Below are 14,728 nucleotides of genomic sequence, written 5' to 3' on the forward strand. Positions count from 1 at the left end.
CACTGTTCTGTTGTAAGTTTGTCATGCACTTTAATTAAGAAAACTTAACTATTAAATTTGATGAACTGGAAACTGTGTGTTCTTATAGACTGAAAACATACATCAACAGCACTGCATAAAACAATCATCTCACAATAAAAATATGTTGTGGGTTTGAATCCACCAACTGACTGAACAACTTGATATATTTTGAAATATAAGTGGTATACATATATATGTGACTTATAAGCTTCAAGTCAAATAACAACAGTTCATGAAATGCAATAATTTTAGTTTTCTTAAGTACATGAGTAGTTCTGAATAGTAATGTTAAGTCTGATAAACTTAACACACAACAAATTAGCCTTAAGTTGAGTAAATTCAAAAAAGGTTTTGCAGTTGGTTGCTTTACTTTTTTCTCAACTTTTCTTTTTCACAGTGTGGCAACATCTGTGGCATTGTAGTAACACTCACAGATGAGCGCTGGTCCTTCATAAGCACTGGATTTTCTTATGTGCATCAACCCTTAGCAGCACAATTATCAGGGAAAAAACAATTGGATCGTTTTTCCAATCAAACCAACTTAATTGATAATTGAGGTGGAGAAACCAAATGATTGTCAGTAAACAGACTAATTATTTAGTTTATGAGCTTGTTATGCACCATTATAAACTTGAATCACACTCTAGAGTGCTGCAACACCTCTGTACAGGATTAGAAGAAAGAAGACTGGTATGATAATAGGAGACTGATATTGTGTGGAATTTTTGGTTAATGTTGCCATTATTAAATGTTTTATATTCATGCTCTGAAAGCATGCATTAAAGTGAAAAAGATTACATTTTTTGATACAATTCAATCAGCTATTCCAGCTGAGTAAAATTACGATACCCTCACTAATAGTGAATAACTAATAAATATTGTGTAGAAGCGCCACCATTCCTACTCAATTGTTCTTACTTTAAGAGATTAAAAACACGAACCAAAGACACCATTATATTTGGTTTAGTCAAAAATGCCCAGCTACATAGTGTACATGTTCTGTCCACGCTTGAAGCATGAACCAGCCCTGTAGATACATTTCTTTGTATCTGAGCTGCTCAGTGTGTTGACAAACAACAAACTAACTCTGTGACTAATGATGAAATCATAAGAAACTAAGAGCTTGTCCTGACTAAAAAACAGGTGGGAACAGCAGCAGCAGGAACGACTCAGTTGATGCTTGAGTGAGTGTTCAAGGCACTTAAATTTTTAAGTGGAGAAACAGCTCTTGTCCACTTCTGCCATCAAATAATTGCTCGACAGTTGGCAAAGCAGCAGCTCTCTGTGCCTAAACAACCTGTCTATAGCTGCTGCTGCTGTTGGAGGAATGTCCAGAAAAAATGTTTGCTGTTGAAGAATGTGCAGTGGATATTTTAAAAGTGTGTCAAAGACAAAAATGTCAGATATAAATGAAACTCCAAGGCTCAGGTTATATGTAGCCTGATTGTTAAGTTTAACAGCATGGATCAAAGATGACCTTTTCCATCACGTTTACAAACTACACAAACATCTTAATCCATCTTTTTCACCTGGAGTTGGTTTCATAAGGACACCATCAGACAGTTACTCCTCTAATCATTCTCTACACACAGTCCACCACCGAGCTGTCATCCTCCTCTGCTCCCCACTCCCCAAACCTCATCTGAGGGGATGGAGCTGCTGGATGGAGATTGTTAATGTCATCCATGGCGTCTGGGTCCGTGTCGTCACTGGCACCAATTCCCATGTGGCCGCCTTCCTCCCGGTGTGTGCGGATGTGTTTCCGCAGTGCTGCAGGCTCCTTGAAGCTGCGGTTGCAGAAGGGGCAGCAGCACGGCCTCTCTCCTGTGTGGATGAGCTGGTGGTGTTTGAGGTGCTGCAGGCGGCTCAGCCTCTTCCCGCAGATGGCACACACGTAGGGTTTCTCTCCGGTGTGTGTGCGCCTGTGTTTGCGCAAACCGTCCAAGTGGCGGAAGCTGTTTCCACACTCGGAGCAAGAGTATGGCTTCTCACCTGTGTGTATGCGCAGGTGGGTCTTAAGCGCCCCTGACTCGCGGAAGCGGCGGCCGCAGACTCCACATGGGTACGGCTTCTCTCCAGTGTGGATGCGGATGTGCTTCTTCAGACTGGAGATCAGACGGAAGGTCTTTCCACACTCCAAGCAGTGATGAGGCCGATCTCCAGAGGGGTCCCCTACTGTGTCAGTGGTCGAAGGTCCTGCTGAGTCCTCTGCTCTGCCCGGTGAGACACTGTCTCCTCTAACAGCTCCAGAAGTCCTCGCCAACTGTTTCTGTTCATCAAGTCCACCCTGCTGCTGCAGGGCGCCACTGCAGTCTCGCACAGGTCTTTGGTGACGCAAAGGCTGAGTGAAGGAACGCTGGGAACCTCCCTCCCCTCCCACTTGAACATAGCCAAGGTCACCCACATTGTGGGACGATCGCTCTCCATCTCCAACTCTGTCGTTACGCAACCCCGGTTCCTTCCTGCTGGGCTGACCAGAACCTGACACTGGTCCCTGCTCCTCTTTAATCTCAAACCTGGATGCTCCGCCTGGTCCCTGAGACTGTCTCTCATCTGAAGATGAATCAAAATATGCAGACAAGGTTAATATAGAAGCAGTACTCTATTAAAACCCAGAAATTAACTCATGTGTCCATTTACAGTAAATCACTGATTTATCTGTTACGGCTCACATGGAGCTGCACAGATCAGTTAAGTACTCAATTAATTATTCATTTTCAAGCAAAAATAGCAAACATTTGTTGGTTCCAGCTTCTTAAATGTGAGGATTTGCTACATTTCTTTGTCATTTATGACACTAAATGAAGAGTCTTTGAATACATCACTTTTTGGGCTCTGAAAATTGTGATGAGTATTTTTCACAATTTTTTTGACATGCTATAGACTAAAACAGAAACAAAATTTGACACTGTGGGCCTCCCCTCAGACAAAGCTTGGGAAAAGGTGCTTGCCATTTTGTTTGTTCAATTCTTGGATGACTACATGATAATATGGCTGTAGCATGACAATATTATTTAATCTGATAGACCGGTGGTTCTCAAACTGTGGGGCAAGCCACACCGGTGGGGCATAGAGCCACTTTAGATGGGATGTGGAGGACCAGGGAAAAATATGGAGCGAAATTAAGTTGATAAATGTTTGCTTATGCTATCATGCTGCCGTAGTAGCTTCCCCTTTCATGGTTCATGAACTTTTTTCTTCTTCTGAAGTGGGGCACACCAGAAAAAGAACCACTGCCATAGATACTAAACAGCCAAAACAGCTTAATATTGCTGTTTGACATAACCTCTGACTACACAAAATAAATACAAAAGGTCTGTCTAAAGACATTCATTAGTTTCTTGCTCTGGAGAAGTGGAAAAAATTCCCCAATACTGTACCTCTGAACTATGTCTTAAACCACACCTAACACATTTTGGCTATTCTATGTGACTCCCTGTTGATAATGTAATAGCTACTGTAATAGCTTTTTCACTTTCATTCACTGAGCTTCCAGTGAACCAGTTGAAGTCCCCACTTCGAAAACCTGTGGAATTAATGATTAATCATGAAAAGAAAATCTGCAGATTAATCGAAAAAGAAAATAATTAATTTTTAGCTGCAGCCCTATAATCACAGTCAGCACAATATAAAGCCAGATATACAATATAACACACATATATATTGTATATTTACCTGGTCTGTTGGAATCGGAGCACATGTGAGATGTGTTGGATGCAAAGTCTAGAGCGTGGTTTGTCACAGAGCCATCTGGTTGGATTGAAAGCTGGCACATTTTGTAGTCATCTCTCGGCTCAAAGCCATGAAGCGATTCATCCACAGCCCCACCGAGACCCAGGTCCACACCAGCTCCGTTCACATTTCGTGAGTTCTGGTGGTCCCGATCCAGGCCTGAAGTCATTGAAGCCATGGAGGACAGTGATGGGGCAAACACTGACTGATTAATGGACTGAGGGCCTGTGTATGAGATCTGAAGCTGATCTATGAGCTTCTGAGCACTACACAGACACTCCTGTAGAGTCTTCAGCTCCCTCTCTGACACCTCAAGTCGCACTTTGAGTCTCTCATTCTCTTGTTCCTTATGAAGCAGCTCCTGTTGGGTCTCGTTGAGCACCAGCACCACCTCGCCAAGCAGAGTGTCCACTGCTGCGGACATGGCAGTCTGAATGGTCGGGGCGAGGCGTGATTTCAGGGATGTTACAGTCATGTTGCCCTGTGAAGCTCCGTATCCAGCAGCCTTGTCTGCTTTCCGATCATAGCAGGACTCTACCCCGGTCCTGTCGGGGATGTTGATGATACTTTGTTTACGGTTTCCACTGTGGACCGAGCTGCTACCACTGTTTGATGGAGAGGAATCCATATTTCCAGCATAGCCTGTCCTCCTGGAAGTCATTATTTTAATGCAGTTAGCTAGCTTAATTCAGTTAGCTAACGTTTACAGGCTATGCTAACGTTTTATGTGCAACTAAAACTGTAACAAATTTTTAAACAGCAAGATTAATTAACTTTATTTTGCGCTGGAAAATGTTGGAGTAACGGGTGAAGTGTCACCAATTACATTTGTCTCATTAGCTTGTTTAACTGGCGTCGCTGACAAAAACAATGTAGTCAGACAACTCTGCGCAGGGCCTGGATCCGCTCGCTAACATTAGCCTGCTAGCTTTAAAGCTAACAGCGCCAGCCGCCGGACAAAGACGGTTTCTTGCAGACAGAGAGGCTCTGCAGGACAAACGTGCTGATGGTCTTTAACTGCTTCATTCAAGTCAGTAAATTATTGTACAGAGACTTTGATACCATGGCCCTCAGCAGCAACTCACCCATCCCCAGCTTCTGCCTGCAGAACTGCACTGTACTCACTGTACACCGAGGCCTGTCGCACAGAAATGACGTCGCCGAAGAAGCGACGTGCAGGGAGTTCAATTTGCCCTGGAAGCCGACTGGAAGGAAGTTTCAACTCGTCACCAGTTCAGTACAAAGAAACAGAGTAATGTGGGCTTCCTTCAAAAAATACAAAATGTTACAAAAATACAATGAGCTAAATAAATGCTGATGAAATGAGTACAGGTTCTGAAAGTACAAGTAATTATATCCAGGATATTAAAAATGTTGGGGTTTTTTTGCATTGAAAATACCAAATAGATAATAAATGTACCTTTGTAAACTCCATTCACATCCACACATGTATTTCTATTTTCCTTCCAAAATGACCAGTTCTGATTGTGATTGTTTGTATGTCATTTAAATTTGCAGCACTTCTGTGTGTGCACATGTTCAGCTGTCTTCAGCTGGCACAATTGAGTGAAATGGAAAATTAATTTTCATGAATTTCATTTATTCATCTGATAATCAACCTGATCAGTTTTGTTTAGTTGAGCAGGTAGATGGGGAAAAGGAGATACTACAACTGAAAAATACAGCAACATCTTAAATTATTAAACAACCATTGCTGCCTTTCTTTTTTTTAATCACTCTTAAACCAGTATGGAGGACCACATATTTCATGTAAGTGGTTATAAAAGATGCTGTGAACTGACGTTTAATTAGACAATAAAAAAAAACAGGAATGATACCAAATATTTAACACATAAAAAAGAATTAATTCAAAAATAAAAAGACTAAATTTCTAGGTATTCCATTGGTTGATATATTCAATAAGACACAACAAAAAGAATTAATAAAATAATTTACTAATTTATCCCACAATAAACAGATCAAATTAATGACACCATAAACCTCTAAGTCTGGCCTTGCTGTCTGTAATAAGTTCAATGATTATTTATAATCTCTTTTTAAATACCTGTTACTGAACATATTGGCTTTTCTTACATGTCTAATTCAACATTTTTACAGCACTTTACGTCACACAATTTAAATATTCTAATTAGCATATCATCTAGTGACCTTTTGAGCAGTCCTGCTAATTACTTGTTTCATTTATTCAAGTCTGACTTAAAGGTGACAAATGCATTCATATAAGAGCCATACCAGGAGTAACTTTTAAAATGCACCCTGTTTGTCAGCCTGCAAGACAGCGTTCGGGTAGAAGCGTGCTCCGACTTGTCTGTAAAACAGCAGCCATTTGCGGAGAAAAGCTGAAGTTTGCCTCTGTCAATCTAAAATTAAACTTCCAGGGTGAAAAGCCTGAAGTACTTGCAGGTCATCGGCCTCTTAGTTGGTTACACGAACTCTAAAACTGTCTGAGAAGAAGGAGATAACAGTTCGTCCCTCATCAACAGTCTGCAGGCTGCACTGTGATTGCAGGACGCAGTGGCTCGATTATTTTAATTTAGGAAACTGGCCAAACGTATCATGAGCTTTGTGATGGTTCACAGATGAAGTGCTCGTTGTAAATCCATCATGAACTAATTAATGTCACCCACACCCAGTTGTGTAACTGCAAAAGAGACAGACCCCGCCTGGCTCTGTGCTTCATAATACACCCTTAGTCATTTTCTTTTTTTCGGTCAAGTCTCGCTTCTAGTACTTCTGTAGGCTCTAGGAGGCACTGTAGACTGCTTTAGTATTAAAATGATACAGAGGTCAGGTAAGTGAATCATTCCCCATTGCAATGACTCCTCACAAATATGAAAATATGGAGTAATTAATGGTTTTATTTCTCACATTATCGTTGTTTGTTGGGATAGATGAAGCGAATCATTGGGCGATAGTGTCCACTGAACACCCAGTGCAGAATTAATTACACTGTTATTAAAAAATGTGTGATGCAGTGCCTCATTCCTGCATGCAGTTAACTGTGAGTAGGCTGGGTGTTTTAAAGATAAAGGGAAGTTTAAAAGATGAAGTAGATGAAGAAGAATCTGTGCTTGTTAATTCTAGTTTTATGGATCACTTTTGCCTCATTCAGCTTGTCAGTGGGCCAAGGCTGGCATCTCAAGTTATTGTTTTTCCCCATCTGCCATTGAAAACCACATCTAATGATCTACTAAAAAAAATAGGCAGCATTATTTGGCCACTAGTCAATAAGTTTCCATGTTCATAGTGTGTGTTTGCTTTAAATCATGCTATTTAATCTGTTTATTATTTGTGTTGCTTTTATAAAAAAAAAAGTTTTATTTATTATGGACCTGTTTCTGATGAGGAAAGCAAACCCATCCCAACCAAACAACAGTGGTTGGGGAAAAAGTGACGTAGTCCATGGCAAAGAGAGGCAGAGTGTTTTGGGATTATATAAGCGACAGTCTAACAGTTACCATCTGCTTGAATTTGTGTCACTTCCAGAGTCACAGCCAAAATATTTCCTACCCAGTGACTTCACGTCTGTTTCTAAGTAGCTCATATTGCCTGTCACACCATCTCTGTTTCTGTTACCGTATTGAAAAGTTTGTCTCACAGTTTCCTTATATGGGCCTGTGGTACAGATCTGCATCTGACTCACTACGAAAGAACTGAACAGGTGCTTTAACACATTAATTCTTACGAAATAAGGCAAAAAATAGAGATACGTTCTCAGCATTAGATTCGGATGTACTACATTAACACAACCCATATTACACAATACATAAACATACCCACACATATTCCTGCATACAAATATTTGCATCTCTTTCACACTTATACACCCACACTCTTTCCTGTATGTACCCGAACATGTTCACTCACCCACAGACAAATGCTCACACAAGAAGGAAAGAAATGCAAAAAGAAGCACCTGATCAATATTAAATACTGTAAATATTAAATAATGATACAGACACCACCACACACTTCTAGTTATGTTACTGGCCACTAATTTGCCTGATTAATAAACAAAAATGTCTAATTTAATTTATGATAGTTGACCAGTCTAAAAGTGAGAAATCACTCAGAAAACAGTCAAAATTGAACACAATTTATTAATCAATATTTATCAACACTGTCTGAAAAAATATTTTGTGTATTAAGAGCCATCGGAAGCCGTAAATTGCATCCTTCCATTACCAAAATGTATTTTAAATGCTGCTAAAATGTGTGGCACTTGCGCATACAGTTGCATTATGACCCTTGTACATTATCATACTAAACATGACGACAATTAAATATCTTTTCAGATGTGTAACAGGTAACAGTAGAAAGGTAGCAGTTAACAGGCATTGTACATCAATAAAATATCAATAATTAAGTTAACCAACTAGTATTTCTGGTGCTGATGAGTGACAGAAAGTGTTAATCATTTAGTCAATTAATCACACACATCCCTAGTCATAAATGATTGAGAGGGATTATTTTTATGACTGTTGATTTTTTGATTGAGGTGTTTTTCTCTGTCGGCACTAAGTGAGTTCACTTCATCAGTTTTCTGAATGTCCCTGGCACAGGACAATGTGACTTAACTGTGACCACTTTTTCTGCAGACTAAGGTCAAAATCCAAGAGAAGCGTGCGTGCAGCCGGATTTAAGGCCACAGCGGTCACACAAAGTTTCTTTTCCACATGTCAACACGACACATATCAACAAAACATCTTGTTCAGTTCTTCTCTTCCTTGAATATGAGAATTGCTGAGTTGCGTGTTGTGTTGTTGGCAGTATCTTGAATTAAGTACAAAGTATGTGTTATTTTATCTTATATTTTGATTCATTCCAGCTTTTTTTTTTTTTTGTTTGGAAAGAAACGTACCAGTGAGACATTTTAATACATACCAAATCACTCCCAGAACATGTCCAGTCAGGTTCATTTCCGGCCATTTGGTGAACATCTGCACAGCAGTTTGAGTGCTTCCAGTCTTTCTGCAGTGTTCGATGTCAAATCATGTGTTTTATTTAGGTAAGAGGTTATATGATGGGATAGGCTGTCTGGAGCCACTGTCAGGGACAACAAAAATTCCAATGAATCAACACCATGACACAGACAATTTTCAATCCCATTCAAATTCCCTCATCCCGAAACAGAAAACAAGAGCTCATTAACAAGTCAGACATGCTCTGAAAAACCTGAAGGAATGCTACAAGAATTCATGTGGTTCACTTTGCCAGAAATTAGAAGTAGAAGTGATGTAACTAATAGCAGGCTAGAGTAATACCGCTAAGTGCAGGCACACTCACTCAACCGCTGAGCACGGAGGGAGGTGGAGCTGGTGCAGGAGGGTCGGGAATAATAAGGGAGAGGGGGATTGTGGGAGGGCAGAAAGAAGGAGTTGATTGTTGGGGAGAAGGGAAACATATAAAAGAGGAGAGAGCAAGAGAGGGAGCAAGTGGAAAGAAGAAGAGAAGAAGAAGAGAGCTCACACATCTTGATAAAGATTAGAAACTTTTGCAAACAACAGGTAAGTTCATATCTTTTCATATTTTACATTTTTTTTTCACTCAAACAGAGTTTAGCTGTGGCAAAGACAAAGAGCACAGAGTATATTTGTATTCAGTGAGGGTTCCTGGTCCAGACTTATCTTGGGAGGTTTTTCTGAATGGGCTTCATTGTTATCTCTCCATGCATGTTCACCACAGAGCATACACCAGGTATTTTTCTGTGGATTCTTGTGTAAATCACGCAGGCAGCTTTCCTGTAACTGGATCCAGCAGCTAACAGCGGCTGTGCTGTATCTTGGGTGTGTGTTGAGTTTTGGACCTGTTGTGCAATACTGTCTGGAATGCTGAATTAGTGTGAAGTACCTCTAGATCTTAACAAATGGGGATTAATCCAAGCTGCTCTGTGTACAAAACCATAAATCACTGACAAACTTGTCACAGAATAATAAATTTCAGCAAATTAAGTGTCCACATGTGGTTACTCAAAAGTGAAAGCACTGTGCTCTAGTTTTAAGAAAACAGTTTATGTTTAAAAGAAGTATACTCAAGTGTATTAATAATAGCATTAACCAGTACAAGTGTACTTTTAAAAGAAGTAAGTGTACTTAATTGTAAATGTACTATGAATTGTACATGAGTGTTCTTTTAAGTAATTAAGTATAAGTATAAATAGGTATACTAAATTGCAAATAATTTTAGTGGTAAGTTAGTTTACTTTTGAAAAGTATAATTATTCCCTTTGTAATACACTATTAGTATACTTTATTAAAGTGTATTTTAATTTCACTTCATTAAAAGTATATTTAAGTGGGCTTACAAAAAAGTGCACTAATAAGACCAGAAATCACTGACAAACATTCCACAGAATAAAACATTTCAGAATAATAAATTAAGCATCTACATTTTTGTCATGTGCTCTGTTTTGAGAAGACAGTTTATGCTCTGTACACAGATTTTTTTTTAAGTAGTAGCATTTAATGTATTAGAAAATTTAAGAATACAAATATACTTGTACTTACTCTGCTAATTTAAAGTGTACTTACTTAGTATGCTAAAACATTATGTGAGATTTTTTCAGTATGTCAGAGACCTTTGTATGAAATCAATAATACGCAAGGTGCATAGTGTTTCTGGGAAAATATTACAGTATCCAGGCACAGGACATTACAATAGCATGAACATCCCACAATGCAATGCAGCAGTAACAACAGTAGCAACAGCCTGACAGACAAAGTTAGTACACTTTTGAAACATATCATCGATTTCAAGTCTTTTGTGATACATTATTAGTGTGCTTAACTAAAGTGTACTTTAATTTCACTTCATTAGAAGTGTGTTTAAGTATGCGCACAAAAACTGCACTTCAGTATATGTTCATTTAAAGTTTTACTTCATGTGAAAACAAAGCAATGAATGTTTTTTAGCCAGCTTTTGTTTTGATGTCAGCTTTGCACTCTGTTGGTATAATCTGAACCATTTCTATAAGAAGGAAAAACAGCACAACAGAAGTGTGTGCAAATTTATGACTGGTACTGTAAGTATACTTGAAGTTGTTCCACTCATACAACACATACAAGTACACAAAATATACTTAAAATTGTGCTTTTCTACAATTTAATTACAACTAAAATATACTTAGTACAAAATTAGATGTTCCAAAGTAGAAAAGTTCAAGTTAACTAATTATTAACACACTTGAACTATACTGATGAATTGTCTGATTGCAAGTACACTCAAGTTTGCTAAAATTTAATACACTGAGCATATTTATTTTTCTCCAGGGTAGTTAGAGCGATTTTTATTTTCCAACTGAGAATAGGCACACATTTAAGCCATTTATTCTTTCAACTCAGTCCCTCCATGTACAGTCATATCCCCTTTAAAAGACACAGTATCAGGGGAGAAATCACTGTGTCCTCGTTCAGGGTCCTTCCGTGCGAGACAAAAAGACTCTGAATGTATAGGCCTGTAAACCCAAGGGGCTGATGCTTTTCAGTCCTATGCAAAAAACAGATTTTCCAACAAACTGATGGAATTTTTTTTCCTATCATTTCCAGACAGTGCCATGATGGCTGCCAGCAGAGGTCTTCCCTTTTCTCTAGCGATCGTTTGCCTGGTTCTCATCAGAGGTTACTCTCCCCTGCCTATGAATCCCATGAGACCTCTGAGACTACGTGGGTTTGAGACTGAGGCCCTTTTGCTTTCCGAAGAGGATTACTCAATATTAGAAGAACCAGTCACCCCCATTTCGCCCAATACAGTGGCTCCAGTTGAAGGGACCTTTAAGCGATGCGACTACGATCCCTGTCGTGAGAATCAGATCTCCTGTAGTGAACTAAAATCCTCCACTGGCTGCTCCTGTCCGGGGTTCACTTTATATAATCAGCTTCCAGAGGCTCCTACCCTGACATCGGTGTCCTGGAATGGGTCAGAAGTTGTGATCAGGTGGTGTGCACCTTATTCATACGTCACAGAGTATGTTGTGACGATAGGGGGAGAAGAGAAGAAGAAGTTTGGGGAGGACCAGAGGAGTGGTGGAGTGGGCGACATAGACCACATCTCAGAGGTGTGTGTGCTTGCAGTGAACGATGTTGGACAGAGCAGCAACTGTATGATGTACCAGCCCAGGGACAACAGCCTGCCTCTGAAAGCAGGACTCATCGGGGGAGCTCTGGGCCTCCTGCTGCTTGTCTTGCTGGCAATCCTGCTGTGGAGGCATAAAAGGCAGAGGAAACAGCAGGCCAGCATCTCAATGCATGACACAGCAGCGGGGACACAGTGAACAGTAAAAAGAGACTGGACGCTCAGCAAGATAAGACTCTGTCCCGTGAGACTCTCCAGCCTCATTGCAGTTAATTAACTGTGACTACATTATAACGACTGCACAAAGAGGCTTTCTGAAAATGCAGGAAGAAACATGGTTCATCATCTCACATGAGTATAAGTCACTGACTAATTCTTGTTTAATTTTGAAAAACCCTGGGTGGTTAAAGGAAGTCCCCCCTTCCATGATTTGAAAAAACAGCTGTTGTAAAATATTGCTTTTATTAAATGTGTTTTCTGAAAATGAAACCCAGAGGACTAACAACAAGCAAACAAGAATGTTGCAAGAAAGACTATTTGAATTTGGTTATTTTTTGCATTTCAAAAATGAGCTGATCAGTGAACACCTCTGAAATATCAGGTGTCAAGACTTTAAGGATCATCCCAGCATCTAGTCCCTGCTTGCAACTGCTCACTACAGTGTAGATCAGTGGTTCTCAACCTTTTAGAGTCCTGACACCCCAAAAAAATCAGATCAGTGATTGCAACTCACGTGAAAAAAATGCATATTGCAGAAAGTGTCACAAAAGCGCCAAAAAAGGATGTGTGCCCAGTGTGTCAAGTGTGCACACACTTTGACTCTAGTAAAACACACTTAATGAAATCCATCCTAAGACAAATTAAATCACTGGTACAAGCAGTGTAATATAAAATCTATTCCCAAGTCCTCATTTCCCATCATGCTTACTGAATAGTTTATTAAGTTGGGTATTTTATGTTACAAAATGCTAATGTTACTCATTGTTAGTATTTGTCTTTGTTCAGATGGTTGTTTATGTAGATAATTGTCCTTTTTGTGCCTTTTGAATTCACGTCCCTTGTGTTAAATTTTATTAAGGGGCATTATTTTATCCTCCACAACAGTCTGGTCACCCACACAAATTATCTCACAACTTCTAAGAGAGTCCTGACCCCAGGTTGAGAACCACTGGTATGGATTATTCGTTAAAACATGCAAAACACTGGTGACGTATTTAAGTATTTGTTTAAGTATTTGAGAATTTAATATGGAGCCTTGTATCAATGCATTTTTCCAGTAATCCAATTAGTTTTCACATGGTTTATTTAGCTTAAGGGAAGACACTACAGGTGATTAGGGAAGAAGATTTAACAAATCACTATCACCATGAATGATAACTTAAATTAAGATTTTTTGTATTACAAGTTTACTGAAATGTTGTTTAAGTATGCCAATGGGGTCTTTATTTAATGCTAACTTTTGGGGAACGTAGGAGAAATCTAGAGATGCAAATTGACAAAGTGTGGTAAAATAAAAGGTTAATTGTGTATTTTTGGATACTCTCTTCCCACTAGTTTGAAAGAAGACATGTTTTGATTTTAAATTATTTTTGGATTTTTAGCTTTTATTGACAGGACAGCATTAGATGGACAGGAAATGGATGAAACAGACGGGGGGAAGGGCAAAGTGTCACAGGCTGGAGCCCATGGCTGCTGCTGAGGACTGACAGCCTCTGTACATGAACCGCATACTCTACCAACTGAGCTATCAGGGTGCCCCCGAAACAAGACATATTACGGAAGCAAAATAGCCCAAAATCTCAAAATTGACCAGTGCACATAGTTTCTTGCCTTTAAAAGTTCCAGAAATTTCTCAAATCATAATCCCTGAGTTAATCAGAAAAATCTGGAGATACTTCTGTGTCTTTGGACAGTACAGTTCATATAATGAACACAAGATGAAATGATCAAAATCAGACATACTGACTGATACAAGTCAGGATTTTTTTTTTTTTTTCAAATCAAATTTATAAAGCAACAAGACATTTAAAAGTTTTAGCATCATAAGAACACAGTGTAAATAATATATTTATATCAGAGACAACAGCTGGTCCGCTAGTACTGATACAGCAGCAGCTGTCGACACATGTCAGAACATGCTGTGCACAGTAGGAGAAAAAAAATGTGTATAATGGTGTTTGCAACTCTCTGTGAGAGCACCTCATTTTATATTTAAAGAGTAAATGTACTGATTGTGGTTTTGAGGACCAAAAGTGAGTGATGTGCTGTACTATGTGCTGTATTTATGAACATTTGCTTTGTTGCTTTATAGACCATATACATGATAAGAGTTTGATTTGAGTTTGATTTATTCTACATACGAAATAAATAAAAATACACTATAATAACAATATATAAATAATATATAAAAATAATTTGTTTTAACTTGAAAAAGTTTGTGGCTTAGTAATGATTCAAAACAAATGAACATTTCTTGTCAAATCAACTTGCTGTTTTCCAGTTGTACTGTGTAAAAAGCTTAAGGTATAATCAGAGCTTAAAATATAATAAATAAAAAAAGAGACACAAGTTTTTATCACAGTTTTGACTCTCATACAACGTATGCTGGAAAATCTGCTCATATGCTACGATTCTTTAGAAAGTTAAAAGAACTGTTTCTGAAGTTCTGAAAATAAATACTAAGATTTTTGGTTTTGTATATTTAGTTAAAGAAAAAACAGTTGATTCCACTAATTTCTTGCATGATTTTTTACATCGTATGTTTAAAGGTCTGACCATTTTAACTCCAGTTAAATATTTCCTCAGTTGTCTTTGCACCCATGAGTCAAAATATGTAGTTCTTTCACAGCTCTTGGATGGGTGTGTGTTTCCATCTCTCATACTG

At 38.8% G+C, this 14,728-nt stretch overlaps 2 protein-coding genes across 2 annotated transcripts; one reads left to right on the forward strand and one right to left on the reverse strand.

Annotated features, from left to right (window-relative positions):
• Positions 1-742: 742 nt before the first annotated feature.
• LOC146318885 (uncharacterized) lies at positions 743-5,185 on the reverse strand. The gene is made up of 2 exons (XM_084731085.1): positions 3,697-5,185; positions 743-2,574 (listed from the first exon to the last, which is right to left on the reverse strand). Exons 1-2 carry the CDS (start codon positions 4,412-4,414, stop codon positions 1,604-1,606), a joined length of 1,689 nt encoding a protein of 562 aa, XP_084587211.1. The 5' UTR covers positions 4,415-5,185; the 3' UTR covers positions 743-1,603.
• A 3,953-nt stretch (positions 5,186-9,138) lies between these two features.
• On the forward strand, positions 9,139-12,223 carry LOC146318886 (LRRN4 C-terminal-like protein). Its single transcript, XM_084730320.1, has 2 exons — positions 9,139-9,281; positions 11,319-12,223. The coding sequence occupies exon 2, from the start codon at positions 11,327-11,329 to the stop codon at positions 12,041-12,043; it is 717 nt and encodes a 238-aa protein (XP_084586446.1). The 5' UTR covers positions 9,139-9,281; positions 11,319-11,326; the 3' UTR covers positions 12,044-12,223.
• Positions 12,224-14,728: the final 2,505 nt, after the last annotated feature.

Source organism: Lutjanus erythropterus, chromosome 11 (genome assembly GCF_056507025.1).
Source record: "Lutjanus erythropterus isolate fLutEry1 chromosome 11, fLutEry1.hap2, whole genome shotgun sequence".
In the NCBI taxonomy this organism is placed as follows: Eukaryota; Metazoa; Chordata; class Actinopteri; order Lutjaniformes; family Lutjanidae; genus Lutjanus; species Lutjanus erythropterus.

Excerpts from the sequence above, each read along its gene's own strand:
- LOC146318885 (XM_084731085.1), bottom strand. The coding sequence starts at position 4,414 with ATGACTTCCAGGAGGACAGGCTATGCTGGAAATATGGATTCCTCTCCA. Across the intron at positions 2,575-3,696 it reads CTCCGATTCCAACAGACCAG|ATGAGAGACAGTCTCAGGGA; the intron begins GTAAATATACAA and ends ATTCATCTTCAG.
- LOC146318886 (XM_084730320.1), top strand. The coding sequence starts at position 11,327 with ATGATGGCTGCCAGCAGAGGTCTTCCCTTTTCTCTAGCGATCGTTTGC.